General features: G+C 44.5%; 1 protein-coding gene across 1 annotated transcript in view; it reads right to left on the bottom strand.

Annotated features, from left to right (window-relative positions):
- LOC142657334 (uncharacterized) overlaps positions 1 to 27,527 on the bottom strand; it is an 85,321-nt gene extending 57,794 nt beyond the window's left edge. The window contains exons 1-6 of the mRNA XM_075832387.1: positions 27,429 to 27,527; positions 15,979 to 16,076; positions 15,701 to 15,812; positions 12,165 to 12,328; positions 11,507 to 11,689; positions 11,299 to 11,422 (exon numbers count right to left, since the gene is read on the bottom strand). Of these exons, the coding sequence (XP_075688502.1) occupies positions 11,299 to 11,422; positions 11,507 to 11,689; positions 12,165 to 12,328; positions 15,701 to 15,812; positions 15,979 to 16,076; positions 27,429 to 27,513 (766 nt within the window). The 5' untranslated portion in view covers positions 27,514 to 27,527. The remainder of the gene's footprint in view (positions 1 to 11,298; positions 11,423 to 11,506; positions 11,690 to 12,164; positions 12,329 to 15,700; positions 15,813 to 15,978; positions 16,077 to 27,428) is intronic.
- Positions 27,528 to 27,568: the final 41 nt, after the last annotated feature.

The raw sequence follows: 27,568 nt of genomic DNA, 5'->3' as shown, positions 1-27,568 counted from the left end.
AGCCAAGTATCTTGAATATATTGTGGGCAGAGGAATGATTAAACCCCAGTTAAACAAGGTTGAGGCAATTCAAAAGTGGCCACGTCCTACTTCAAAAAAGAGGTGAGAACATTTTTGGGAATTGTGGGCTACTATCGGCAGTTTGTACAAAATTTTGCCACCCTTGCAGCACCACTTACTGACCTAACAAAAGGGTCTAGGCCTATTGCAGTACACTGGACTCCTGACTTGGAAAAACCTTTACAGTATTAATATCGGCATTGTGTCAACATCTGGTTCTGATAGCTCCCGATTTTAAGAAAGAGTTTATTGCTCAGACAGATGTTTCAGATGTAGGACTGGGTGCAGTGTTGTCACAGGTGGTGAACGGAGAAGAACATCCGGTGATTTACTTGAGTAGAAAGCGGTCACCAGCAGAGAGAAATTACTTGATTGTGGAGGAGTGCCTAGCCGTAAAGTGGGCATTAGATGCCCTTAGTTACTATTTGGTAGTTAGGCTATTTAGACTGGTCTCAGACCATGCCCCCTCACTTGGATGGCACAAAATAAGTACCGCAATTCCCGAGTAACAAGGTGGTTCCTAGCTCTGCAGGAGTATAAATTTAAAGTAGACCACCAGGCTGGGAGAGAACATTAGAATGAGGATGCCCTCTCAAGGATACACTGCCTGTTAGGAGTAAGTGTCCAGACATACGGTCTGGAGAAAAGGGGGGGGGGTGTGTAACAGGATGAAGGGGTTAATCTGCCAAGGGAGATATATTCCTAGATGCCTATTAAGAAGTTAACATACTGTCTTCCCTCCACACAGGTGCAGGGTGATTAAATAAGAGAAAAGCACTGCTGGAAGTGTGTGTGGAGGGAAACAAGACTGTGAAGACTGGTCTGCTGCTGAACCGACCTGTTATTTACAGAGGAGTGAGAGCTAACCCCTGAAAATGGACTGAACTGTATGCTTTATACTTGGACTTTTGTTGCTTGAAACGTTTCTCTCTGTTCTAAACTTTTTGTATGCTGATGAACCAAGCTACCGGTGTTTATTGGACTTTCCTGCTTGAAAGAGAAATAAAGCTTCTAAAGTCCTGTTTAACAAGAATACTGTGCTGAGAGTGTCTTTTTGCCTAACAACATTCCCCAAACTGCTACACTATACAATAAATATCACATATGTAATGTCCACAGCCAAGGACCACCGTCCTTACCTGCCCCCTGACGGCCGGGGCCATAGATGAGTGAGTGCCGGGCGGCATCTTACATAGTTACATAGTTAGTACGGTTGAAAAAAAGACATATATCCATCGAGTTCAACCAAGGGATTGGAAAAGGGAAGGGAAACATTTCTACACATAGGAGCTAATATTTTTTTGTTCTAGGAAATTATTTAAGCCTTCTTTAACCCCTTCCTGCTCCTGGATGTACTATTAGGTCATGGTAGCTGTATGGTTCGCGCTCCATGACCTAATAGTACGTCTCGGGAGTAACGGCCGTTTCGGCCGTCCTCCCGACACATACAGGAGCTGTGACATACAGGATCGCGGCTTTTTAGGGGTTAAGCTACAATCGCCGGCCTGCTACACGATAGCGGCCGGCGATTGTAACTATGGCAACCGGACACCAAACAATGGCGTTCCGGCTATGCCATCGACGGAAGCCTAGTGGGTCCTGACGAAGTCAGGACCCACTATGCTTGCTGTCAGTGAGTAGCTGACAACTCTAATACACTGAATAGCGATCAGGGCCTCCTGCCCTCAAGTCCCCTAGTGGGACAAAGTAATAAAGTTAAAAAAGATGTGTAAAAATAAGAAAATAAAAGTTTTAAAAGTAATAAAAGTAAAAATCCCACTTTTTCCCTTATCAGTCTTTTATTATTAATAAAAATATATAAACAAATAAACTATACATAATTGGTATCGCCGCGTCCGTAACGGCATGAACTACAAAATTATTTCGTTATTTATCCCGCACGGTGAACGCCGTAAAAGAAAATAATAATAAACCGTACCAGAATCACAATTGTTTGGTCACTTCACCTCCCAAAAAATGGAATAAAAAGAGATCAAAAAGTCGCATGTACCTAAAAATGGTACTGATCGAAACTACAGTTTGTTACGCAAAAAATAAGTCCTCGCACGGCTATATTGATGGAAAAATAAAAACGTTCTGGCTCTTAGGATAAGGTAACACAAAAAGTGAATGATTTTTTACAAAACGTATTTTATTGTGCAAACACCATAAGACATAGAAAAACTATAAACATCTGGTATCGCCGTAATCGTATTGCCCCGCAGAATAAAGTCAATGTGTCAGTTATAGCGCACGGGGAACGCTGTAAAAAAATAGAATAATAAAACAATAGTAGAATTGCTGCTTTTTAGGCAGCACGCCACCTAAAAATAGAATAAAAACTGATCAAACAGTCGCATGCACCCCATGAAAACGGCAATGAATTCCTCAAGGGGTCTAGTTTCCAAAATGGGGTCACTTTTGGGGGGTTTCCACTGTTTTGGCACCACGAGACCTCTTCAAACCGGACATGGTGCCTAATAAAAAAGAGGGCTCAAAATCCACTAGGTGCTCCTCTGCATCGGAGGTCGGTGCTTCAGTCCATTACCGCACTAGGGCCACATGTGGGATATTTCTCAAAACTGCAGAATCTGGCCAATAAATATTAAGTTGCGTTTCTCTGGTAAAACCTTTTGTGTTATAGAAAAATGCTATAAAAATAATTTTCTGACAAAAATAAATATGGAAATTTCACCTCTACTTTGCTCTAAATTCCTGTGAAACACTTAAAGAGTTCATAAACTTTCTAAATGCTGTTGTGAATACTTTGAGGGGTCTAGTTTCTAAAATGGGGTGTTTCATAGGGGTGTCTAATATATGGGCCCCTCAAAGCAACTTCAGAACTGAACTGGAACCTAAAAATGAGGCAATACTTCGCTTCTCCTAATGAGCATTGCCTACTCCAAGATGACCCCAGTTTTGACCGTTTGTATAAACGGAGACCCCTATTAGACCGTTTCAGTGCCCGGTTTTCCCAAGCATACACCACCAAGACGTGTATTACTATTGATGAGTTCTTGGTAGATTTTAAAGGGGGGCTTCAATTCCGCCAGTACCCGCTGGGTAAGAGGGCAATTTATGGTGTGAAGATGTATAAGCTGTGCGAGAGTGCATAAGGGTATACCTACAAATTTAGGATATATGAAGGGAAGGACACCAGTATTCAGCCCCCAGAATGCCCCGCCTTACTGGGAGTTAATGGAAAAATTGTGTGTGATTTGGTGCTGCTGGACCAGGGTTACCACCTCTATCTGGATAATTTTTATACCAGCGTCCCACTCTTCAACTGCCTCGCTTCTAGAAGTCCGGCGGAAAGCGGCACCGCTAGAAGAAATTTGAGAGGCCTCCCTAAGACTCTGCTTGGGCAAACACTCAGAAGGGGTGAGAGCAGGGCACAATCTAGCAGCAACATATTGTGTCAAGTACAAGACAAGAGAGATGCCACACCAGTACCCATGTACCAGTACGAGGTACCAGTACTGAGACTCCCAAACCAGACTGCATCCTGGACTACAATAGGTTCATGGGAGGGGTGGACTTGTCAGATCAAGTCCTAAAGCCCTAGAGCAGGATACGGTGTGGTATAAGAAGCTGGCCGTGCACATCATACAGATGGCATTGTACAATGTGTACATGCTACGTCGATGTACAGGCCAGACGGGAACTTTCCTGGAATTTCAAGAGGTGGTTATCAAGAAACTAATTTTTAGGGACGAAGAAGGGGGGCACCCAGTACTTCTGGAAGCGGGGCCACAGGCATCGTACCAGGGCAACACTTTCCAGGAGAAGTTCCCCAAACTGGCAAGAAAGGAAAAAGTCAAGAGGTACAAAGTCTGCTTAAGAAGGGGATAAGGAAGGACACAATATATCAATGTGACACGTGTCCCGAAAAACTAAGGCTCCGTATGAAAGAGTGCTTCAAAATGTATCATACATCCCTTGATTTTTAATCTACCCCAGTTTTACTTACCCTGATGCACTCCACACAGTTTATCCCCCTCATCTTTCCCTTCTGAGCCCTGCTGCGTGCCCAGGCAGCTGATAACAACCACATTGAGGGTTTTGCCATACCCGTGGGAACACACATTACAGTTTATAGGGTGTATGTCTCCGGTCAAAATGCTCACTACACCTCTAGATGAATGCCTTAAGGGGTGTAGTTTTTAAAACGGGGTCACTTCTTGGGGGTTTCAACTGTACTGGTACCTCAGGGGCTTCTGCATACATGACTTTGCACCAGAAAATCCCCAGTAGGCCAAATGGTGGTCCATTCCTTCTGAGCCATCACATGGGCCCAAACGGCAGTTTATCGCCACAAATGGGGTATTGCTGCACTCAGGACAAATTGGGCAACAAAATGAGGTATTTTGTTCCCTGTGAAAAGAAGACATTTTTATCAAAAATGACATATTATTGGAAAAAATTTCATTTTTTTAATTTCACAGCCCAATTCAAATACGTGCTGTGTAAAAACTGTGGGGTCAAAATGGTCACAACACCAATAAATGAATTCCTTGAGGGGTGTAGTTTCCAAAATGGCGTCACTTCTGGTGGGTTTCCATTGCTTTGATACCTCTGGGGCTCTGCAAATGCGACATGGCACCCGAAAATCAATCCAGCAAAATCTGGACTCCAAAGAACAAATAGCGCTCCTTTCCTTCTGAGCCCTCCTATGGGCCCAAACTGCACTTTATCACCACAAATGGGGTATTGCTGCACTCAGGACAAAATTGGGCAACAAAATGGAGTGTTTTATTTCTTGTGAAAATAAGAAATTTTGAGCTAAAACTACATATTATTGGAAAATATATATATTTTTTAAATTCCCAGCGCAATTCAAATAAGTTCTGTGAAGAAACTATGGGGTCTAAATGGTCAAATTACCCATCAATTAATTCCTTGAGGGGTGTAGTTTCCAAAATGGGGTCACTTATGGTGGGTTTCCATTGCTTTGATACCTCTGGGGCTCTGCAAATGCGACATGGCACCCGAAAACAAATCCAGCAAAATCTGCACTCCAAAGAACACACAGCGCTCCTTCCATTCTGAGGCCACCCATGGGCCCAAACGGCAGTTTATCGCCACAAATGGGGTATTGCTGCACTCAGGACAAATTGGGCAACAAAATAGGGTATTTTGTTCCCTGTGAAAATAAGAAATTTTTATCAAAAATGACATCCTATTGGAAAAAATTGAATTTTTTTAATTTCATTGCCCAATTCAAATACGTGCTGTGTAAAAAGTGTGGGGTAAAAATGGTAACAACAACCATAAATGGATTCCTTGACGGGTGTAGTTTCCAAAATGGGGTCACTTTTGGGGGATTCCTACTGTTTCGGCACCTCAACACCTCTTCAAACCTGGCATGCTGCCTAAAATATATTATAATAAAAAAGAGGCCTCAAAATGCACTAGGTGTTTCTTTGCTTCTAGGGTATGTGTTTTAGTCCACGAGCGCACTAGAGACATTTCTAAAAACTGCAGAATCTGGACAATAGATATTTAGTAGTGTTTCTCTGGTAAAACCCTCTGTGTTACAAAAAAAAATTGAATACAATTGAAATTCAGCAAGAAAAGTTAAATTTGCAAATTTCACCTCTACTTTTCTTTAATTTCTTTGAAATGCCTGAAGGGTTAAATAAACTTTCTAAATGCTGTTTTGAATACTTTGAGGGGTCTAGTTTTCAAAATGGGGTGTTTTATGGGTGTTTCTAATATATAGGCCCCTTAAAGTCACTTTGGAACTGAACAGGTACCTTAAAAAAAAGGCTTTTGAAATTTTCTTAAAAATATGAGAAATTGCTGTTTATTTTCTAAGCCTTGTAACGTCCAAGAAAAATAAAAGAATGTTCAAAAAACGATGCCAATCTAAAGTAGACGTATGGGAAATGTGAACTAGTAACTATTTTGGGGGGTATAACCGTCTGTTTTACAAGCAGATGCATTTAAATTCAGAAAAATTCTATTTTTTATAAATTTTCTCTAAATTTTGAAATTTTTCACCAATAAATACTGAACATATTGTTCAAATTTTACCACGAATATAAAGCCCAATGTGTCACGAGAAAACAAACAATCTCAGAATTGCTTGGATAGGTTTAAGCATTCCGACGTTATTACCACATAAAGTGAAATATGTCAGATTTGAAAAATGGGCTCTGAGCCTTAAGGCCAAAACAAGGCTGCGTCCTTAAGGGGTTAAAGCCATCTACTGTCCCTGCTGTGACCAGCTCCTGTGGTAGACTATTCCATAGATTCAGAGTTCTCACAGTAAAAAAGCCTTTGCGCCTCTGAAGGTTGAACCTTTTTTTCTCCAGATAGAGGGAGTGCCCCCTTGTTTTTTGAGGGGGTTTTACATGGAACAGGATTTCACCATATTTTTTGTATGTGCCATTATTTTATTTATAGTAAATCATGTCCCCCCCCTTAGTCGTCTTTTTTCAAGGCTTAATAGGTTTAATTCTTTTAATCTTTCCTCATAACTTAGATTCTCCATGCCCCTTATTAGATTCGTTGCTCTTCTTTGCATTTTTTCTAACTCCAGGACATCCTTTTTATGAACTGGAGCCCAGAACTGAACTGCATATTCTAGATGAGGCCTCACTAATGCTTTGTAAAGTGGTAATATTACATCCCTGTCCAGCGAGTCCATGCCTCTTTTAATACACCACAATATCTTGCTGGCCTTTGAAGCAGCTGATTGACATTGCATGCTGTTATGTTGTTTATGATTTACAAGTACACCCAGATCCTTCTCAACAAGTGAATCCGCCAGTGTAGCTCCCCCTAGGACATATGATGAATGCAGGTTGTTGGTACCCAGAAGCAGAACTTTACATTTATCTACATTATACTTCATTTGCCAACTGGATGCACAAACACTTAGTTTGATTAAATCCGCTTGCAATTCACGAACATCTTCCATAGTCTGAACTATATTACATAGCTTGGTGTCATCTGCAAAAATAGAAATAGTGCTATTAATTCCATCCTCTATATTTTATTAATAAATAAGTTGAATAATAGTGGTCCCAGCACTGAACCCTGGGGTACGCCACTTATAACCGGGGACCATTCAGAGTAGGAATCTTTGACCACAACTCTCTGGATACGGTCCTTGAGCCAATTCTCTATCCAATTACAATCTATACTTTCTAAACCTATCTTCCTTAATTTACCCATTAGACGTCTATGAGGGACAGTGTCAATGCCTTTGCAAAGTCCAAAAACACTATATCCACAGCGGCCCCTCTGTCTAGGCTTCTGCTCACCTCTTCATAAAAACAAATCAGGTTAGTTTGACAACTTCTGTCCTTAGTAAAACTGTGCTGGCCGTTACTTATACTATTTTTTGTCACATAATCCCGTATATAGTCCTCAATAGCCCCTCAAACATTTTCCACACGATGGATGTTAAGCTTACTAGTCTATAATTACCCAAGGAAGACCCAGAGCCCTTTTTGAAAATAGGCACCACTTTTGCCCTGCGCCAGTCCATTGGCACTATACCAGTTACTAGGGACTGAAATAACTGAACTAAGCTCTTTAAGAACTCTAGGGTGTAACCCATCTGGTCCCGGGGTCCTTGTGTACATTTATTTTATTTAATTTAGCTTGGACCATATCTACATTCATCCAATTCAGTATATCAACTGATATATTAACAGCACTGACACAGGCTATATCAGCTGCTCATTCTTTTGTTGTATATACAGAGCTAAAGAACCCATTTAGTAACTCTGCCTTCTCTTGATCCCCTGTGACCATCTCCCTCCTGAGAGATGCCAGCACTCACTTCCGCATCGCAGCACTGGTTCCTTAAAGGGCCAGTGCACGCACATGAGGAAAATCCGTAATTAGCCCATGATCACCCTGGACGATAAAAGGTTCCTTAGTGTTATCCTGTTCCTGTGCCCTGCTACCTGTATCCTGTGCTATATTTGTTCCTGTGTCCTGGAGTGTTGGAGTCGTGTTGAGCCACCTGTCACGCCTGCTGATATTCACTACGTCTGGTGTCTGTAAGTTCATCTGTGCCGAGCCTCCAATACTGTCTGGACTATCATAGGTACTCTTGTACGAAGACGGTTGTTTGGCTAGCTGCTACTCTGCTACGGCACTGCAGCCTAGTGGGTACACTCACCCATGGATCATGACAGTACATTCAGGCCATAGACCCAGCTGGTCAACCCAAGACCATGACGACGTCACAAGCCATGCAGGCAGACCTGCGAGACCTTCAGTCACGACAAGGCCAACTCCTCCTGGCAGTGATCTCCATTGCACAGTGACTGGATGTGCAAGCTGCAGCCATCACGGCACCTGTTCCTGTTGCTCCAGCTGTTCCTCCTACTACACCTCCTGTCAGTAGTGGTGCCGTCTCCCGATTCTCGCTGCCACTATCTCCTCGCTACAACAGAGACGCGAGTACCTGAGGGGATTTCTGAACCAGTGCCAGATCCACTTCAGTCTACATGCCGGAGCATTTCCATCCGATGGCGCAAGGATTGCTTTCATCATCCCTCTCCTTTACTGGCAAGGCCCTAGCATGGACGAATCCTATCTGGGAACGTCAGGGACCAGAGACCCGTGACTTCCAGTGTTTCCTACCGACTTTTTGCACGGTATTTGGGGAACCTGGATGAGTCTCGTCAGCAGCTGCATCTCTGCTGACCCTTCGCTAGGGAGACATCTCCATGGGCGAGTACGCAATTTCGTTTTGCACCCTGGTGGCAGAGCGGTCCTGGAACAACTAAAGCTTAGTGGCTACATTCTGTCAGGGACTGTCTTCCGAGATTAAAGACGAACTTGCTGCTCGTGATATGCCACCTACCCTGGATGACCTCATTCTTCTTGCCACCCGGATTGACATGAGGATCCGGTAACGATCCCAAGATGTTCATCGGGAGGGAAGATTCCCCAGGCAGGCTCCGACTTTCCAGCAATCCCTGTTGCCCTCACCAGTTGTTCCACCAGAGGAGCCTATGCAGGTGGACCGTCTCAAATTGTTAGCCCAGGAGAAACATTGCAGACACAATTCGGGACTTTGTATGTATTGCAGCCTCGGAGGCCATGTTGTGCGTTTGTGTATCAGAAGACAAAAGAACTCCAATGCCTAGGATTGGTAGGAGACACAACCCTTAATATATTATAGATCCTTCTGAGATTATTACCACTAACCCTTTGCAGATTAGAGACATTCCGCCCGGAAAAACTTCTGTTCGGCTTGCAGACAGGAGAATTCTCCGCTGGGGACACAGCTCCAAACTGACGGGGCACTGTGGGGTTCGAAAGACTCAGGACTTGGTAGGTCGTCATTACTGGTGGCCCACACTGCCTAGAGATGTTGCGGATTACGTCTCTTCATATAAAAACTGTGCCTCAAACAAGTCCACCCGCTCCAAACCTGCTGGTCTGCTCCTACCCCTGCCGGTCCCTGAAGCCCCTTGGCAGCATATGGCTATGAACTTTATTACCTTCCCCCCTCTGCTGGATGTACTTTGGTCTGGGTAGTAGTGGATCATTTCTCTAAAATGGCACATATTATTCCGACGACTGGCCTTCCGTCTGGTCCTCGCCTGGCAAAAATGTTTATTCTTCACATTTTCCGTCTGCACAGACTCCCTCTGCACATTGTCTCGGATTGGGGTGTACAGTTTACGTTCAAGTTCTGGAGAGCCCTGTGCAACTTGCTAGGTGCTAAGCTGGACATCTCCGCCACGTTTGGCGCAACCTACTGCACCTGCTGTCCTCTGCCACATTTGGCACAACCTGCTGCACCTACTACCATCTGTGCCAGAGCCTCTGCCACCATCTGGACTATTTAAGGTACCCTTGTGCTACGAACTCGTATAGACTTTTGCATAGACTGTGACTTGGCCAGCTGCCTCTCTGCTACGGCAGAGCGGCCTAGTGGGTCCACATACCCCTAGATCGTGACAAATACAAATATGTGTATGTACTGATCACTATCTTATGTGATATTTACTGTATAGTTAGTATTGAGTATAGGAATACAGGCATGTGCATGTTCTCTACTGATCACTGCCTTATGTGTTCTTTATTGTATAGTTAGTAATGAGTACGGGAATACAAATGTGTGTATGTTCTCTATTGATCAATGTCTTATGTGATATTTATTGTATAGTTAGATGTGAGTACGGGAATACATGTATGTGTATGTTCTCCACTGATCACTGTCTTATGAGATAAAAATTAATAATATGTATGTTTTGTTTTCCATAAATATTTTTTAAATGGTATTTTTAATCCGTTAAACATTTTTATTTGTGCCAATGAGGAACGTCATGGTCGGGTAATGTGATGTCATATAAAATTCACAGGCAATGCTATCCCCTTACCGACATCCACCACATATGTATGACGGAAGTCGGAAGGGAAACTATTCGTTATCGGCTAAAAACGAAAAAAATAAATAAAATGTTCAATTAAAGTCAAATGAAAAAAACAAAATCAAATATTTGATTAAAAAAATTGCCTACAAAAGACGTACATAGAATAAGTGGGAATTAGCTTTTTTTTTTATCCAAGTGATTGTTTTTTCAGAACACATTGTACTCTATTCTAGTGGTAAATTTTGCTCCATAAATTCTGTATTACGTAGTTAATAAGGATGAAATAAGACAAAAGTCCATTAAGTCCATCCTATAATCAGACCAGGTTGATCCAGAGGAAGACAAAACCCCCCATGAGGTGGATAACAATTGTCTCATTGGGGGAAAACTCCTCCCCGACTCCAAATCTGGAAATCACAATCAACGTCCCATCTCCAGAATCTAGTACACAGAACTTGTAATATTAAAGAGTACCAACGGTTATACTGACATTATAAAGGAAACTATTATAGTGCAGGAGTTTGCCAATAATCGTCTTTCTAAATGACTTGTATTACCATGTTTACTTTTAACTACAACACAGACTGCCAGTAGTTCGCAATGCCGGCTGCTCATAACTCTGCTTTAGGAGATAGAGCGTCCTGCTCGTCTCCATGTATCCAGAACGGCCGCAAGCACTGTACAATGTAATGTGACCTCTAACGCAGAATTATGAGCAGTCGGAAGCATGAAACTTAGGGATCTAAGGTAATGTAAAAGGAGCCGAAATTATGGATCTCCTACGTTATTGCACACGTGTATATGTACTGCACATGGTATTAAAATTTTAACGTGGCTGCCATTCCTGCCTTTGCATACCGTAATAGCCAATACATATCTCTCTTACCTTGAGATGTGCGCGGCTGGTAGTTCTCCATCATAAGCCCTTCGTACAGATCCTGGTGTCCTTCTAGATACTCCCACTCCTCCATGGAGAAATAGACAGTGACATCCTGACACCTTATAGGAACCTGACACACACAATGATACAGTCATCACCCAGACACATCCAGTGCTGTTATTAGATAATTTCCCAGCATTCCCAGTAGTGTCACCTCTCCAGTCAGCAGCTCAGTCATCTTGTAGATCAGTTCTAAGATCTTCTTCTTATTGTCCTTATTTATCCGGGAGTGAGGGGGAGGCTCTGTGATGGGGCTCCGACTACTGCTCCATCCTCCTGACTTATGGATGATAGGAGTCGTACAGTCACCCGATGTCTTCTTCACTATTGTGTACGCCTGTGTATGGAGAGAGACACTTAGAGAAATGAACACAGTATTCCCCCCTCAGTAGCTGTATAGAGCTCTAGTGACCCCACATCTGTAATACTGGAGACCTCACCTACAAAAAGACATTGAGAAAATAGAACGAGGCCAAAACTAAAAAGGAAATAATATTGGGGAGACTAGCTGGACCATGTGCTCTCCTCCTGCCGTAATCTTCTAAGTTTCTATATAGATATCATCCTGATCCTCCTGGTTCCTCCTACTTGTCTTTTTCATTGCTCTACAACATTACTATTGCTGCAGTGGTGACATGACACATAACTGACCACATTGGTGGCTTATCTTCAGCTTTTCTGCTGTTGGCTTCTTGACGTCACTTGGAAGGTCTGGACGCTGTTATACAGTACACTGGATTCTTCCTATTACTTCCTATTATGTGTTGTCCCTTCCCTATGTGTGACTGGTTCTATAATGTAGAAAAGTTTACCTCTCCACTCAACAGGTAGATGATCTCCAAGGTAAAGTTTAATATTCTTCTGCTCATCTCATTCCTGTCCTTGTCCATCCTTGGTGGGTCATTCAGGAGAAGGAACGTTGTGGAAGAGAAGATGAGAAAACTGGAGGAACTGGGGGATCTAGTACTGCAGATGTCTTTATGAAGAAAGGAGAAGATGGAAATCATACAGGGGACAACATCATGTGTGACATACAGAACCTCACTTATTCATCATTGAGAGAAACATCTTCTCAGAGCCGTCACCACATGGAATAAAGGGGTATTCCCAACACGGACATTTCTCTCCAGGATATGCCAGAAATGTCTGATAGATGCGGCTCCACCTCTGACCATGCTCGGCTGTTTCTGGAACTCCCATACAAGTGAATAGACTCGTGCACATGTGTGGTCACCTCTCCATTCATTCTCCACCTGGATGTAGTCATCACCTCACCAGGCAGGTCGGGGGACCCCCGTTCTCCACATAGAGGAAGGACCCCCATATATCAGACATTTTTGGAATATCCTGGGAATATAAAATTATGAGATATTATACGTCAGAGAAGCCGGAACTTCAGAGATGTGTAACATTCTTATTTATTACAGTAGTGGTAATATAAGAAGCTTCTTATTCATATTGTGTTCCCCTATTCCTTGTAGAATGTGATCAGGACCCTCTCTCCTCATGTAGCGGATAGTAATTGTATGTCCCCATGTAACGAAGGATCTATTCACACCTGCAGGACAGATAAGAAGCGAGTGATAGACCCCAGTGACTTCTCCTGTGGATGGCTGATAAATGTCCTTCTGGTATAACCCCTGAAATAGGAGCCGTGCAGGATAGGCGTGGAGCGCAGTAATTGTACACCCGGCATGCGTCTCTTCCATGTCATACAGGGAAGGATGACTAATAACACAGAGAACATCCGACCAGTGCCTGCTCTCTACCTCTTACGCTGCAATCGCTAAAAGGACCTGTGCTGATGTCACCACCATGTGACCGGCGCAGGAGGGGCAGAGCTCAGCAATATAGAGTAGTGGATGAAGAACCTGTGATGATATCAAGATCACGTGATCGGTGCATCTGGGGGCGGAGCTTAGAAGAGGAAAGAATGAACGATGAATGAAGGACCTGTGGGAGTCAAGAGGATCATGTGACCGATGCAGGAGTGGTCGGAGCGAAGCAGTGAAAAACAGGCTTTTCAGTAGGACAACATTTCGGCTTTAAAAATTATTTTTGAAATTGGGCTTATATAATATTCAAATTTTCTGAGACACTAAATTTTAGGTTTTCATTAACTGTTACCATAATCATCTACATTAAAAGAAAAAAATGCTGGAAATAGATCACTCTGTGTGTAATGAATCTGTATAATATAGAAGTTTCACTTTTTGAATTGGATTACTGAAATAAATTAACTTTTTGATGATATTCTAATTAATTGAGAAGGACTAGTAGTTTGTCAGCAATAGTGTGAGAGCTGGAGCAAGGGAAATGCTGGTAGTTGTAGTCCCCTCCTCTTATATTTCTCCCTGTAATGTCCTCTAATATCCAATAACAATCTGGGATTGCTGGGAATTGTAGTTTTCTCCTCTTATATGCCTCCCTGTACTATTCTCTGATATCCAATAACAACATGGATATGCTGGGAGTTGTAGTTCTCTCCTCTTATACCTACTCCTTGTAATGAGATCATATTATAACAGCCTGAACATGCTGGGAGATGTAGTTCTTTCCTCTTAAACTCCTTCCTGTAATGTCCTCTGATATCCCATAATAGCAGCCTGGACATGCTGGGAGATATAGTTTTCTTGTCATATCTCCTCCCTGTAATGTCCTCTGATATCTCATAATAGCATCATGGAGATGTTGGGAGTTGTAGTTCTCTCTTCCTATGTACTCTTCTATGCAGGCCTTTGTTCATTTTGGTGCTGCAGCAGATTTTCTAGATTTAGATTTGGCCACGAAGTTGGGGATTATCCCTGCACCTCTGGAGAAACCCATTGACATATGTTCATTGGACGATACTCGTGTGTCTGGAAAGGCATCTTCTTTTACCGGCAGTGTGGGTTTTGACATTCCACTGCTAAGAATGAGGATTAACATGCTCAAATCAATGTGGAGTAAGGTCAATGGGGCTTTGGGCTCAGCTTCCCTTCATGCTAAACGCAAGCTTGATCGCCACCGCAGGCCACATAAGTTCAAAGTGGAAGATAGAGTGTGGTTGTCCACTAAAAACATCCTGTTAAGACAACCATGTGGAAAATTGGGTCTAGATTAATTGGTCCTTTTGAGATTATAAAACAAATTAATCCAGTTTCCTTGGTGTTGGGTTTACAACAAAGCATAAGAATATCCAGGACTTTTCATTGATCTCTTTATAAACCTGTGTCTACTTTTAGAAGGGTGATCCATAGAACTCCTTCTGTTTTGGTCCATGGTCAGCCTGAGTATGTCGTCCAGAGGATCCTTGATTCTGAATGGCGTCGCAGACAACCACATTACCTTGTTGATTGGCGGGGCAAATGCCCAGAGGAAAAGTCCTGGGAACGGCTAGAGACATCCATGCTGATAGATTGATAAGAGCCTTTCATGCAGGCAATCCAAATTTTAACTTCAGGATTAAGGGCTTGTCAGTCCTCCTCGAAAGGGGAGGATAATGATACGATGATACGATCAGGACTGCTGCTAATCCATGATTTCTGTGATCAATGTTTGGGCGTTGCTAGGCAACGCCTTTGGTTAATTTGCCTGGTTAATTAGGGCGGAGTACTTTTCTTGGGCTTATATATACTTCAGGCCTGGATTACTCAGGTGCTGGTTATACTGTTTCTGGCATGGGCTAAATTATTTCCAGATTCTAGTTGGTGATGTTGTTTTTGTCTTTGTTTGTAGTGTGAGACCTATTGGCCCTCTGAGAGATCTAGTCTATCCTGGGATCAGTATGTTTACCTTTCCTGTGCATTTGATCTGCTGCCAAGCTGTTGTCTTTCCCTACTGTGGGATATTATTCAGATAGGGTCAGATAATGCAGAGACTATCTGCTATGTCCTCTCCCATACACAGCACACAGAGAGAAGAGAGGATCGTGCTCCTCTCTCTCTCACATTCAGAAGCAGCATGGAGAACATTATGCAGCTGTTCTGAATAGTGTAGCTGTAAATCCATCACTGGGGTGAGATATAACATTCACTACAAGCAGCAGCAGCATGAAGGACATTATAAAACATTAATGGGCAATGTAGCTGTGATTTCAGCACTAGGGTGAGATATAGCATTACTAGAAGCAGCATCTGTGTGTCTCTCTCTTTACAGAAACTCCTTCCTCCACCATCTCCATAGACCTCTATGAACAGTAGTTGTAGCCTGATAGCTCAGTGTACAGACTCCTGTGTATGGATTTTATCAGTGAATTCAGAGCAGAAGTAAGAGGAGGATGAGGAGAGGAGTCTGATAACTCTTGAAATAAAAGATAGTTATCTGCAAGAAACCTCTGAAGTCATTTTCTAAATTCATTTTTACTTACCTGTGCTAACACTTCCTGGAATTTCCTCCTCCCCTTCACTCTTAGATGGTTGATTGCCCCTCATCAGCTCTTCTTCTTCATCCTCCACTTTAATATTAGTCAGATCTTTCCCCTGATTTCACATATGAAACAAATCAGTACACTACAGCAGAGAGTGCGAAGAATCTAACAGATCAACATAAGAAACCACCAAAATCTATAACCACATCTATGACAGCAGGACTAAAAATCTCCACACCCCCCTATATAGATCTGGTATAGGGCTCAGCTTCATCTACCTGATGATTCTCTGGGACATTGTGATTTTCCTCTGGACAGTCCTGGGAATACAGAGGACTGGGACATCTCTCTGGTGGATTTCTCCTACTGGATCCATCTGTAGGAAACAAACATTGACTGAATACATAACTACTGTATATCTGTCTATATATCACACACCTCTCTCAAGACCTTCAATTCCATGTTTATTTTTAGAGCGTGAATTATAGTATTTGGGTCCTCACCAACTGTGCTTGGGTCCTAGCATTTGGTAGATCGCAGGCCTGATGTGGTCGATGGGCAAATGAGAGCTAATAACGTCGCAGGGGAAAAACTGCTTTTTACTCCGCTATAATATTCAACATACCCACTTGTAATCGTCAGGACGCATCTCTTTTAAGAGTGCCCTGCTAGCCAAAAAAAATGCCTTCTTATTCATCACCTGCTTATTAGCCCCTTAGGCACGAGCCATTTTTGCCATAACGACAAAGATAATTTTTTTGTTTTTGCCTCCTCACATTCCATCAGCGATAACTTTTTATTTTTAAAGAGGCTCTGTCACCACATTATCAGTGCCCTATCTTGTACATAATGTGATTGGCGCTGTAATGTAGATCACAGCGTTTTTTATTGAGAAAAACGATCAATTTTGACGGAGTTATGACTCATTTTAGATTTAAGCTAATGACTTTCTCAATAGACAAATGGGCGTGTTTTTACTTTTTGACCAAGTGGGTGTTGTGAAGAGAAGTGTATGACACTGACCAATCAGCATCATACACTTCTCTCCATTCATTTACTCAGCACATAGTGATCCTGCGATGCTCACTATGTGCAGTTACCTACTCACACATTAACGTTACTAAAATGTCTTTAGAGTTAAAAGAGATCGCTTCCAGCCAGCACGCGATGTCTATTCACAATCCCGACACTTCGGTAATATTTGTGTGGGAGTTAGTGACAGCAAGTGTGATTTACAGCATGAGCTCGTGAGATCACGCTTGCTGTCATTAAGTCCCACACAAACATTACCGAAGTGTCGGGATTGTGAATAGACATCGCGTCCTGGCTGGAAGCGATGTCTATTAACTCTCAAGGCACTTCAGTAATGTTAATGTGTGAGTATGCGACTGCACTTAGTGAACAACGCAGGATCACTATGCGCTGAGTAAATTAATGGAGAGAAGTGTATGACGCTGATTGGTCAGCGTCATATACTTCTCTTCACAACGCCCACTTGGACAAAAAGTAAAAACCCGCCCCGTTGTCTATTAAGAAAGTCATTAGCATAAATCTAGAACAGGTTATAACTCAAAATTTATCGTTTCTCTAAATAAAAAACATTGCTGTGATCTACATTACAGTGCCGATCACATTATGTAGGAGATAGGGAACTTTTAATGTGGTGACAGAGCCTTTTTAAGTCTACACAGTAATGCTCACCAGAATCAGTTGAGCACCAGGCACAACACTATGATAAGTTTGTTTCTAAATTCAAGTAGGGTCTGTAACCGCTGCTCCAACCCGCAGGCCTCTAGCATAGGGTACAATTTACCAGAGGAAGAGCTCAGATCGACCTTGAGATGCGTTGTACGTTCCTAATAAATCTTTTCATACCCATTGTCACGTAGGGTTCGTGGACCCACAGGGCCATACCGCCTTGGCAGTATGGCAGCTGGCCAACAGGGCGCAGGTCAGAGTCTATAGTTCATATAGGGTACCTGTGGCAGTGCGGACAGTAGCATGGCAGGCTTGGCTGGAACTAGGCAGCAGGTAGACATCAGGCGTGGAGTAGCAGGACAGGCGTGGTATACAGCACAGCACGGCTACAGCTCAGCACGGCACTAGATCAGGATACAGGTTACAGGAACAGGGAACACTGGGAGCAGGAAACACTAAGGGGCCATTTGCAAGACAAAACTAAGGATACGACAACAACGCTCAGGTATGGGAGGATGGGGATGGGACCTTCTTATAGCCCAGCTCTGGGAGCAATCAGCCCAATCTCCCACATGCGTGCGCTTTGGCTTCTTAAAGAGGCTCTGTCACCACATTATAAGTGGCCTATCCTGTACATAACATGATGTCAGAATCCTGACACTTCGCTATCACAATCCCGACACTACAGCACAGCAAGCGTAATCTCATTTGAAATGACAGTTTATAGCATAATCTCGCGAGATTACGCTTGCTGTGCTGTAGTGTCGGGATTGTGTTAGCGAAGTGTCAGGATTCTGAATAAACATCACGCCCCGGCTGGAGGTAATGTATATTCATTGTCAGGACACTGCAGTAACGTTATAGTGTGTTTATGTGGCTGCACATAGCGATATAGCTATATCGCTATGTGCTGTGTAAATGAATGGAGAGAAGTGTATGACGCTGATTGGTCAGCGTCATACACTCCTCTGTACAACGCCCACTTGGCCAAAAAGTAAAACACGCCCATTTGTTCTTTAAGAAACTCATTAGCATAAAGCTAATATAGGTCATAACTCCGTCACAAATGATAGTTTTTCTAAATAAAAAAACACTGTTGTAAATCTACATTACAGCGCCGATCACATCATGTACAATATAGGGCACTTATAATGTGGTGACAGAGCCTCTTTAAGTCTGGACTGAGCTCGCGAGGGCACGCTGGTGATCACTGTGGAACAGGACAGCCGTATGTGCAGACATCTCTTTAGAGAAGGGCGTCGACTGGATGAAAGGAGTTTGTGGTCAGCGACCATGGACGTTACAGTATCCCCCCTCTTATGCCCCCTCCTCTTGGGACCAGAACGAGAGAGAAACCTCTTAATGAGGGTAGGAGTGTTGAGATTCTCTTCTAGCTCCCAGGACCTCTCCTCTGGATGAAACCCCTTCCAATCTACTAAATAAAAGGTTCTTCCTCTTACTTTTTTAATGTCCAGGATCTCCTTAACCTCGAAGGTTTCTGAAGGACCGCTGGAGGCAACCGCAGGGTTAGGAGTCTTGGTAAAGTGGTTCAGAATCACTGGCTTCAAGAGGGAGACATGGAAGGAGTTGGGCATCCTGAGGGTAGGAGGCAGCCGAAGCTTGTAGACGACAGGGTTGATCTGCTGTAGGATCTCAAAGGGTCCGAGGAACCTGGGAGCAAATTTGTACGACGGCACCCTCAGTCGAATATTCCTGGAGGACAGCCAGACCTTCGTGCCAGGAAGAAACTGAGGAGGTTCTCTTCTCCTTGTGTCCGCCTTCCGTTTCATGCGGTCGACCGCCAGCAGGATGGAGGATCGAGTCTGCTGCCAGATCTGCAGAAAGTCCCTAAAAGCCGTGTCAGCAGCTGGTACCTCGGACGTATCAGGCACCGGGAGAGGAATTCGTGGGTTTTGGCCGTAGAAAATGAAGAACGGTGTCTTCTGTGTGGACTCGCTGGTGTGATTGTTGTATGAGAATTCAGCCCACGGAAGCAACTGCACCCAGTCATCATGCTGCTTGGAGATGAAGTGGCGTAAGTAGTTCTCCAAGATCTGACTGATCCTCTCAACCTGACCATTGGACTAAGGATGGTAGGCGAGGAAAAGTCCAACTTTACACCTAGGAGTCCGCAGAGGGCTCTCCAGAAATTCGAGGTGAACTGAACCCCCGATCAGACACAATATGCAGCGGCAAGACATGCAGGCGGAAAATGTGTTGGATGAACAGCTTGGCCAGTGGAGGAGCAGAAGGAAGACTGGTCAGAGGAACGAAGTGGGCCATCTTCGAAAACCGATCCACCACCACCCAGACAGCACTGCATCCAGCAGAGAGGCAGGACAGTAATAAAGTCCATAGCTATATGCTGCCAGGGAGCATCGGGCACAGGCAATGGCTGGAGCAGGCCAGCAGGTCTGGAGTGCGTGACCTTCTTAGCTGGGACTCTGGTAGGTTGAGACTCCGGTAGTCAATACAAGGACGCAGGGAGCCATCCTTTTTTTTGACTAAGAAGAACCCAGCTCCTGCCAGGGAGTAAGACTTCCGTATGAAGCCCCTCTCCAAGTTCTCCTTAACATAGGCGGACATGGATAGAGTCTCTGGCAATATCGTAGGATATATCCTACCACGGGGAAGGGATGTACCAGGGATCAGCTCGATATGACAGTCATAAGCCCGGTGTGGGGGCAGTGTCTCTGCCTCCCTTTTGCTGAAGACATCTGAAAATGCAGCATAATGACGAGGCAATCCTGCCAATGATCGAGGCAGAGGAGGCTGGACCGAACGAATCTGCACCAGGCATCGGCTGTAACACTCGAGGCCCCACTGGAGAACCTCTCCAGAGTTCCAGTCCAGGACTGGGACATGTAGTCGGAGCCAAGGCAGGCCGAGCAGCACAAGGTTAACGGCCTTAGACAGGACATAGAACGGTAGAAGTTCAGAGTGGAGAGCCCTATTTGGAGCCTCAGCGGCTTGGTCACAGCTATAACGGAGTCTGGCAGAGGTAGTCCATTTACTGATGCAACCATCAACGGTCTCTCCAGAGGGGTAGTGGGTAATTGGAGAAGGTCCACCAGGTCTCTACAAATGAAATTAGCAGTGGATCCAGAGTTCAGATACGCAGAGACCTGATGCGTTTTCTCACCGGATACTATGGTCACGGGTATGGACAACTTAGACAGGAGTCCTTCTTTACCCAAGGTTGTCTTTCCTACCAACCATAGGCTTTGTGGCTTTTTTGGACACAGATGCACAAGATGGCCTCCGAAGCCGCAATAAAGACAGAGTCCCGAAGTGCGTCTGCATTGTCTCTCCTTGGAAGATAGCTTACATTGGTCCATACTCACAGACTCCTCGGCATCTGAAGATCGGCATCTGAGGAGGCAAGGGTTTCTGCAATGTAGGGGCCAGACTAGGAAGGCCTCCCTCACGACGAACCTCTTGGAGCCGTTCTCGGAGCCTTCCATCAATCCGGGCAGCCAGGAGGATGAGGTCATCCAGGGTAGACGGCAGCTCTCGAGCGGCAAGTTCGTCTTTAATCTTAGGAGACAGTCCATGCCAGAATATAGCCACCAGGACCTCATTGTTCCACAACAATTCTCCCACCAGGGTGCTGGAGTGGATGGCGTACTCAACCAGAGAGATGTCTCCTTGGCGTAGGTTCAGCAAGGAAGCCACAGCAGAGGAGACTCGTCCAGGCTCCTCAAACACCGTGCAAAATGTCTGGAGGAACCCCTGGAAGTCACGGGTCTCTGGTTCTTGTCTCTCCCAGATAGGGTTCAACCATGCAAGGGCCTTGCCAGTAAGAAGAGAGATGATGAAAGCGACCCTTGCGCCATCAGACGAAAATGCCCTTGAATACAGGCTGAAGTGGATCTGGCACTGGTTCAAAAATCCAGACAGGTACTTGTGTCTCCATCATAGCGGTCAGGAAGTGGCAAAGAAAAACGAGGGTCAACACTGCCAGGAGGTATAGTCTGAGGAACAGTACTGCCAGGAGGTGTAGTAGGAGGAACGGCAGCTCGTGCCTCCTGCCAACGTGCGAGAATGTTTAAGGCCTGGAGGAATTGGTCCTGTCGAGACCGGAGGTCTAGCATATCCGCCCGCATCTCTTGTGACGTCGTCATGGTCTTGGATCGACCAGCGGGGTCCATGGCCTGAGCGAACTGTCACGTAAGGTTCGTGGACCCACAGGGCCGTACCGCCTTGGCGGTATGGCAGCTGGCCAACAGGGCGCCGATCAGAGTCTATAGTTCATATAAGGTACCTGTGGCAGCTCGGACAGTAGCAAGGCAGGCTTGGCTGGGACTGGACAGCAGGTAGACATCAGGCGTGGAGTAGCAGGACAGGCGTGTCATACAGCACAGCACGGCTACAGCTCAGCACGGCACTAGATCAGGATACAGGTTACAGGAACAAGGAACACTGGGAGCAGGAAACACTAAGGGGCCATTTGCAAGACAAATTAGTATATGACAACAATGCTCAGGCATGGGAGGATGGGGCTGGGAGCTTCTTATAGCCCAGGGTGCTCTGGGAGCAATCAGCCCAATCTCCCACATGCGTGCGCTTTGGCTTCTTAAAGAGGCTTTGTCACCACATTATAAGTGGCCTATCCTGTACATAATATGATGTCAGAATCCTGGCACTTCGCTAACACAATCCCGACACTACAGCACAGCAAGCGTAATCTCATTTGAAATGACAGTTTATAGCATAATCTCGTGAGATTACGCTTGCTGTGCTGTAGTGTCGGGAGTGTGTTAGCGAAGTGTCAGGATTCTGAATAAACATCACGCCCCGGCTGGAGGTAATGTACAGGGTGGGCCATTTATATGGATACACCTAAATAAAATGGGAATGGTTGGTGATATTAACTTCCTGTTTGTGGCACATTAGTATATGGGAGGGGGGAAACTTTTCAAGCTGGGTGTTGACCATGGTGGCCATTTTAAAGTCAGCCATTTTGTATCCAACTTTAGTTTTTTTCAATGGGAAGAGGGTCATGTGACACATAAAACTTATCGAGAATTTCACACGAAAAACAATGGTGTGCTTGATTTTAACGTTACTTTATTCTTTCATGAGTTATTTACAAGTTTCTGACCACTTATAAAATGTGTTCAAAGTGCTGCCCATTGTGTTGGATTGTCAAAGCAACCCTCTTCTCCCACTCTTCACACACTCATAGCAACACCGCAGAAGAAATGCTAGCACAGGCTTCCAGTATATGTAGTTTCAGTTGCTGCACATCTCGTATCTTCACAGCATAGACAATTGCCTTCAGATGACCCCAAAAATAAAAGTCTAAGGGGGTCAGATCGGGAGACCTAGGGGGGCACTCAACTGGCCCACGACAACCAATCCACTTTCCAGGAAACTGTTCATCTAGGAATGCTCAGACCTGACACCCATAATGACATAAATAACTCATGAAAGAATAAAGTAACGTTAAAACCAAGCAAACCATTGTTTTTCTTGTGAAATTCTCGATAAGTTTGATGTGTCACATGACCCTCTTCCCATTGAAAAAACTAAAGTTGGATACAAAATGGCCGACTTCAAAATGGCCGCCATGGTCAACACCCAGCTTGAAAAATTTCCCCCCTCCCATATACTAATGTGCCACAAACAGGAAGTTAATATCACCAACCATTCCCATTTTATTTAGGTGTATCCATATAAATGGCCCACCCTGTATATTCATTGTCAGGACACTGCAGTAACGTTATAGTGTGTTTATGTGGCTGCACATAGCGATATAGCTATATCGCTATGTGCTGTGTAAATGAATGGATTCTTAAGTCTAGATTGGGCTCGCGAGCGCACCCTGGTGGTAACTGGAACAGGACGTCCGTATGTGCAGACATCTCTGGAGAGAAGGGCGTCGACTGGATGGAAGGAGTTCGTGGTCAGCGACCATGGACGTTACACCCATCTACACAACAGTAACGATGCCCAATCTATTCCTGCTTTCTTCCCATCACTTCGGATTTCTTACATAGTTATTTGAGGCCTTGTTATTTGCGGGACGAGTCGTATATATTTTTAGGAATCATTTTCGGTTAAATACATCCTGGTGCTTTCTCTTCCCCAGGTAAGCGATGCACACGCAGCCAGCCGTCCACGAGATGTAAAAGAAAACGTGATTTAGCAGACCAGATCAACTTCTATTACTCCATGGTCCAGTTCTGATGCAAGTGCCCATTGTAGGCGCTTTTGGCGGTGGACAGGGGTCCGCATGCCAGCCCCAAATACAGTAAGCTGCGATGCTCTGCGTGATCTGACAACTTTCTATCTTAGCCAGCAGTAAATTCTTCAGCAATCTGTGCTACAGTAGCTCTTTTGTGGGATCGGTCCATATGGACTAGTCTTCGTTCCCCATGCAAACCAAAGTGCCTTGGGCGCCCACGACCCGGACGCCGGTTGTCCTTCCTTGGGCCACTTTTTGTAGGTACTAACAACTGCATATCGGGAACACCACACCAGACCGGCCGTTTTGGAGATGCTCTGACCTAGTCATCTAGCCATCACAATATGGCCCTTGTTAGAGTCGATCACATCCTTACACTTGCCCATTTTCTAACATCAACTTCAAGAACTGTCTGATCATTTGCTGCCTAATATACCACCCCCCCCCCCTTGTCAGGCACCATTGTAACCAGTTCATCAATGTTATTCACTTCACCTGTCACTGGTTTTATGTTATGGATGTGTGTGTATATAACCGTAAAAGTGGATTGTGCAGTGAATGTATATATGTATGTATATATATATATATATATATATATATATATATATATATATATAAAAAAATGTGTGTGCCTGGATTGTACATTGTATGTAAACCGTCACTAAGGTAAAAAGTGAGTGTGGAAGAAGTGGTCGGTTTGGAGAGAACTCCACATCACACTAGTCATTTTCTACCCTCTCTAGTATTTTTTAACCTTTAATAACTGGTGTTGGGAAAAGTAAATGTAAACGTTTTATTTATTGCAGTGAGTCAAGGAGTTCTGACATTTCTACGTGCAGAAAGTGACGTTCTTCATGTGTTTACCTTGTGATTCTCAGAGCCATGGAAAGTGCATCGACATATCGGAAGCTGTTGTTCTCCTGAACACTGATTGAAGTTGACCGGACTTGCCCGGTTTCTTAACCCCTTCATGACATACAGTTACGTCATAGCTGGGTATGGGAAGTATGGAGCGGGTTCAGCCTGTGCGGGCAAAACATACAAAGCTGGTTTCGGCTGTATGATACAGCCGACACTTTACAATAACGAGAGGAATCACACTTGAGCGCGATCCCGTTTGTTTTACCCATTAAATGCCGCGATCAATAGGGACTGCAGCATTTAAATACTTAGAAAGAGGTGGGATGACCCCCTCTTAAAGCTTATCGGCCGTGACACGATCGAGGGGTGCCAATGGTTGTTGTGGCAGCCTGGGCACCTAATACATTACATGGTAATATAAATGGTGCCATGAAAAACTCCAACTCATCTTGCAAAAACCAAATGGACGAAAAATTATTAAGTTAAGGCTTTTTGAAGGTGGGGAGGAAAAAAATTAAAATCTGAAAAAGAACTGCAGCGGGAAGGGGTTAAAATATGGGCGTGATCTAAAAAAGACGACATCAAAAGAGGCAAGGGTTTCTGCAATGTAGGGGCCAGACTAGGAAGGCCTCCCTCACGACGAACCTCTTGGAGCCGTTCTCGGAGCCTTCCATCAATCCGGGCAGCCAGGAGGATGAGGTCATCCAGGGTAGACGGCAGCTCTCGAGCGGCAAGTTCGTCTTTAATCTTAGGAGACAGTCCATGCCAGAATATAGCCACCAGGACCTCATTGTTCCACAACAATTCTCCCACCAGGGTGCTGGAGTGGATGGCGTACTCAACCAGAGAGATGTCTCCTTGGCGTAGGTTCAGCAAGGAAGCCACAGCAGAGGAGACTCGTCCAGGCTCCTCAAACACCGTGCAAAATGTCTGGAAGTCTGGAAGTCACGGGTCTCTGGTTCTTGTCTCTCCCAGATAGGGTTCAACCATGCAAGGGCCTTGCCAGTAAGAAGAGAGATGATGAAAGCGACCCTTGCGCCATCAGACGAAAATGCCCTTGAATACAGGCTGAAGTGGATCTGGCACTGGTTCAAAAATCCAGACAGGTACTTGTGTCTCCATCATAGCGGTCAGGAAGTGGCAAAGAAAAACGAGGGTCAACACTGCCAGGAGGTATAGTCTGAGGAACAGTACTGCCAGGAGGTGTAGTAGGAGGAACGGCAGCTCGTGCCTCCTGCCAACGTGCGAGAATGTTTAAGGCCTGGAGGAGTTGGTCCTGTCGAGGATGTTTAAGGCCACGAGATGTAAAAGAAAACGTGATTTAGCAGACCAGATCAACTTCTATTACTCCATGGTCCAGTTCTGATGCAAGTGCCCATTGTAGGCGCTTTTGGCGGTGGACAGGGGTCCGCATGCCAGCCCCAACTACAGTAAGCTGCGATGCTCTGCGTGATCTGACAACTTTCTATCTTAGCCAGCAGTAAATTCTTCAGCAATCTGTGCTACAGTAGCTCTTTTGTGGGATCGGTCCATATGGACTAGTCTTCGTTCCCCATGCAAACCAAAGTGCCTTGGGCGCCCACGACCCGGACGCCGGTTGTCCTTCCTTGGGCCACTTTTTGTAGGTACTAACAACTGCATATCGGGAACACCACACCAGACCGGCCGTTTTGGAGATGCTCTGACCTAGTCATCTAGCCATCACAATATGGCCCTTGTTAGAGTCGATCACATCCTTACACTTGCCCATTTTCTAACATCAACTTCAAGAACTGTCTGATCATTTGCTGCCTAATATACCACCCCCCCCCCCCCTTGTCAGGCACCATTGTAACCAGTTTATCAATGTTATTCACTTCACCTGTCACTGGTTTTATGTTATGGATGTGTGTGTATATAACCGTAAAAGTGGATTGTGCAGTGAATGTATATATATATATATATATATATATATATATATATAAAAATGTGTGTGCCTGGATTGTACATTGTATGTAAACCGTCACTAAGGTAAAAAGTGAGTGTGGAAGAAGTGGTCGGTTTGGAGAGAACTCCACATCACACTAGTCATTTTCTACCCTCTCTAGTATTTTTTAACCTTTAATAACTGGTGTTGGGAAAAGTAAATGTAAACGTTTTATTTATTGCAGTGAGTCAAGGAGTTCTGACATTTCTACGTGCAGAAAGTGACGTTCTTCATGTGTTTACCTTGTGATTCTCAGAGCCATGGAAAGTGCATCGACATATCGGAAGCTGTTGTTCTCCTGAACACTGATTGAAGTTGACCGGACTTGCCCGGTTTCTTAACCCCTTCATGACATACAGTTACGTCATAGCTGGGTATGGGAAGTATGGAGCGGGTTCAGCCTGTGCGGGCAAAACATACAAAGCTGGTTTCGGCTGTATGATACAGCCGACACTTTACAATAACGAGAGGAATCACACTTGAGCGCGATCCCGTTTGTTTTACCCATTAAATGCCGCGATCAATAGGGACTGCAGCATTTAAATACTTAGAAAGAGGTGGGATGACCCCCTCTTAAAGCTTATCGGCCGTGACACGATCGAGGGGTGCCAATGGTTGTTGTGGCAGCCTGGGCACCTAATACATTACATGGTAATATAAATGGTGCCATGAAAAACTCCAACTCATCTTGCAAAAACCAAATGGACGAAAAATTATTAAGTTAAGGCTTTTTGAAGGTGGGGAGGAAAAAAATTAAAATCTGAAAAAGAACTGCAGCGGGAAGGGGTTAAAATATGGGCGTGATCTAAAAAAGACGACATCATGACGTGTGGGCAGGTCTCACCCTGGAATGAGAAGACTCACGTGACTGTGTATGTTGGTCAAATGTGGAAAATACCGGAAGGCAAATGTTGTGTACTACGAGCCACGTGGTCTGTGGTGGGACAAATATTACCAGGAGACTCCCATGATTTTCTTGTTCCAGTAATGGAAATATATCGGTCTCTTCTCACCTTGTGATATGCGCGGCCGGCAGTTCTCCATCATGACCTCCCCGTACAGATCCTTGTGTCCTTCTAGATACTCCCACTCCTCCATGGAGAAATAGACAGCGACATCCTGACACCTTATAGGAACCTGACACACACAATGA

Source organism: Rhinoderma darwinii, chromosome 1, assembly GCF_050947455.1.
Source record: "Rhinoderma darwinii isolate aRhiDar2 chromosome 1, aRhiDar2.hap1, whole genome shotgun sequence".
Taxonomy (NCBI): Eukaryota; Metazoa; Chordata; class Amphibia; order Anura; family Rhinodermatidae; genus Rhinoderma; species Rhinoderma darwinii.
The sequence above is the reverse complement of the archived record's forward strand: the minus strand, read 5'-3'. Positions and strand labels throughout refer to the sequence as shown.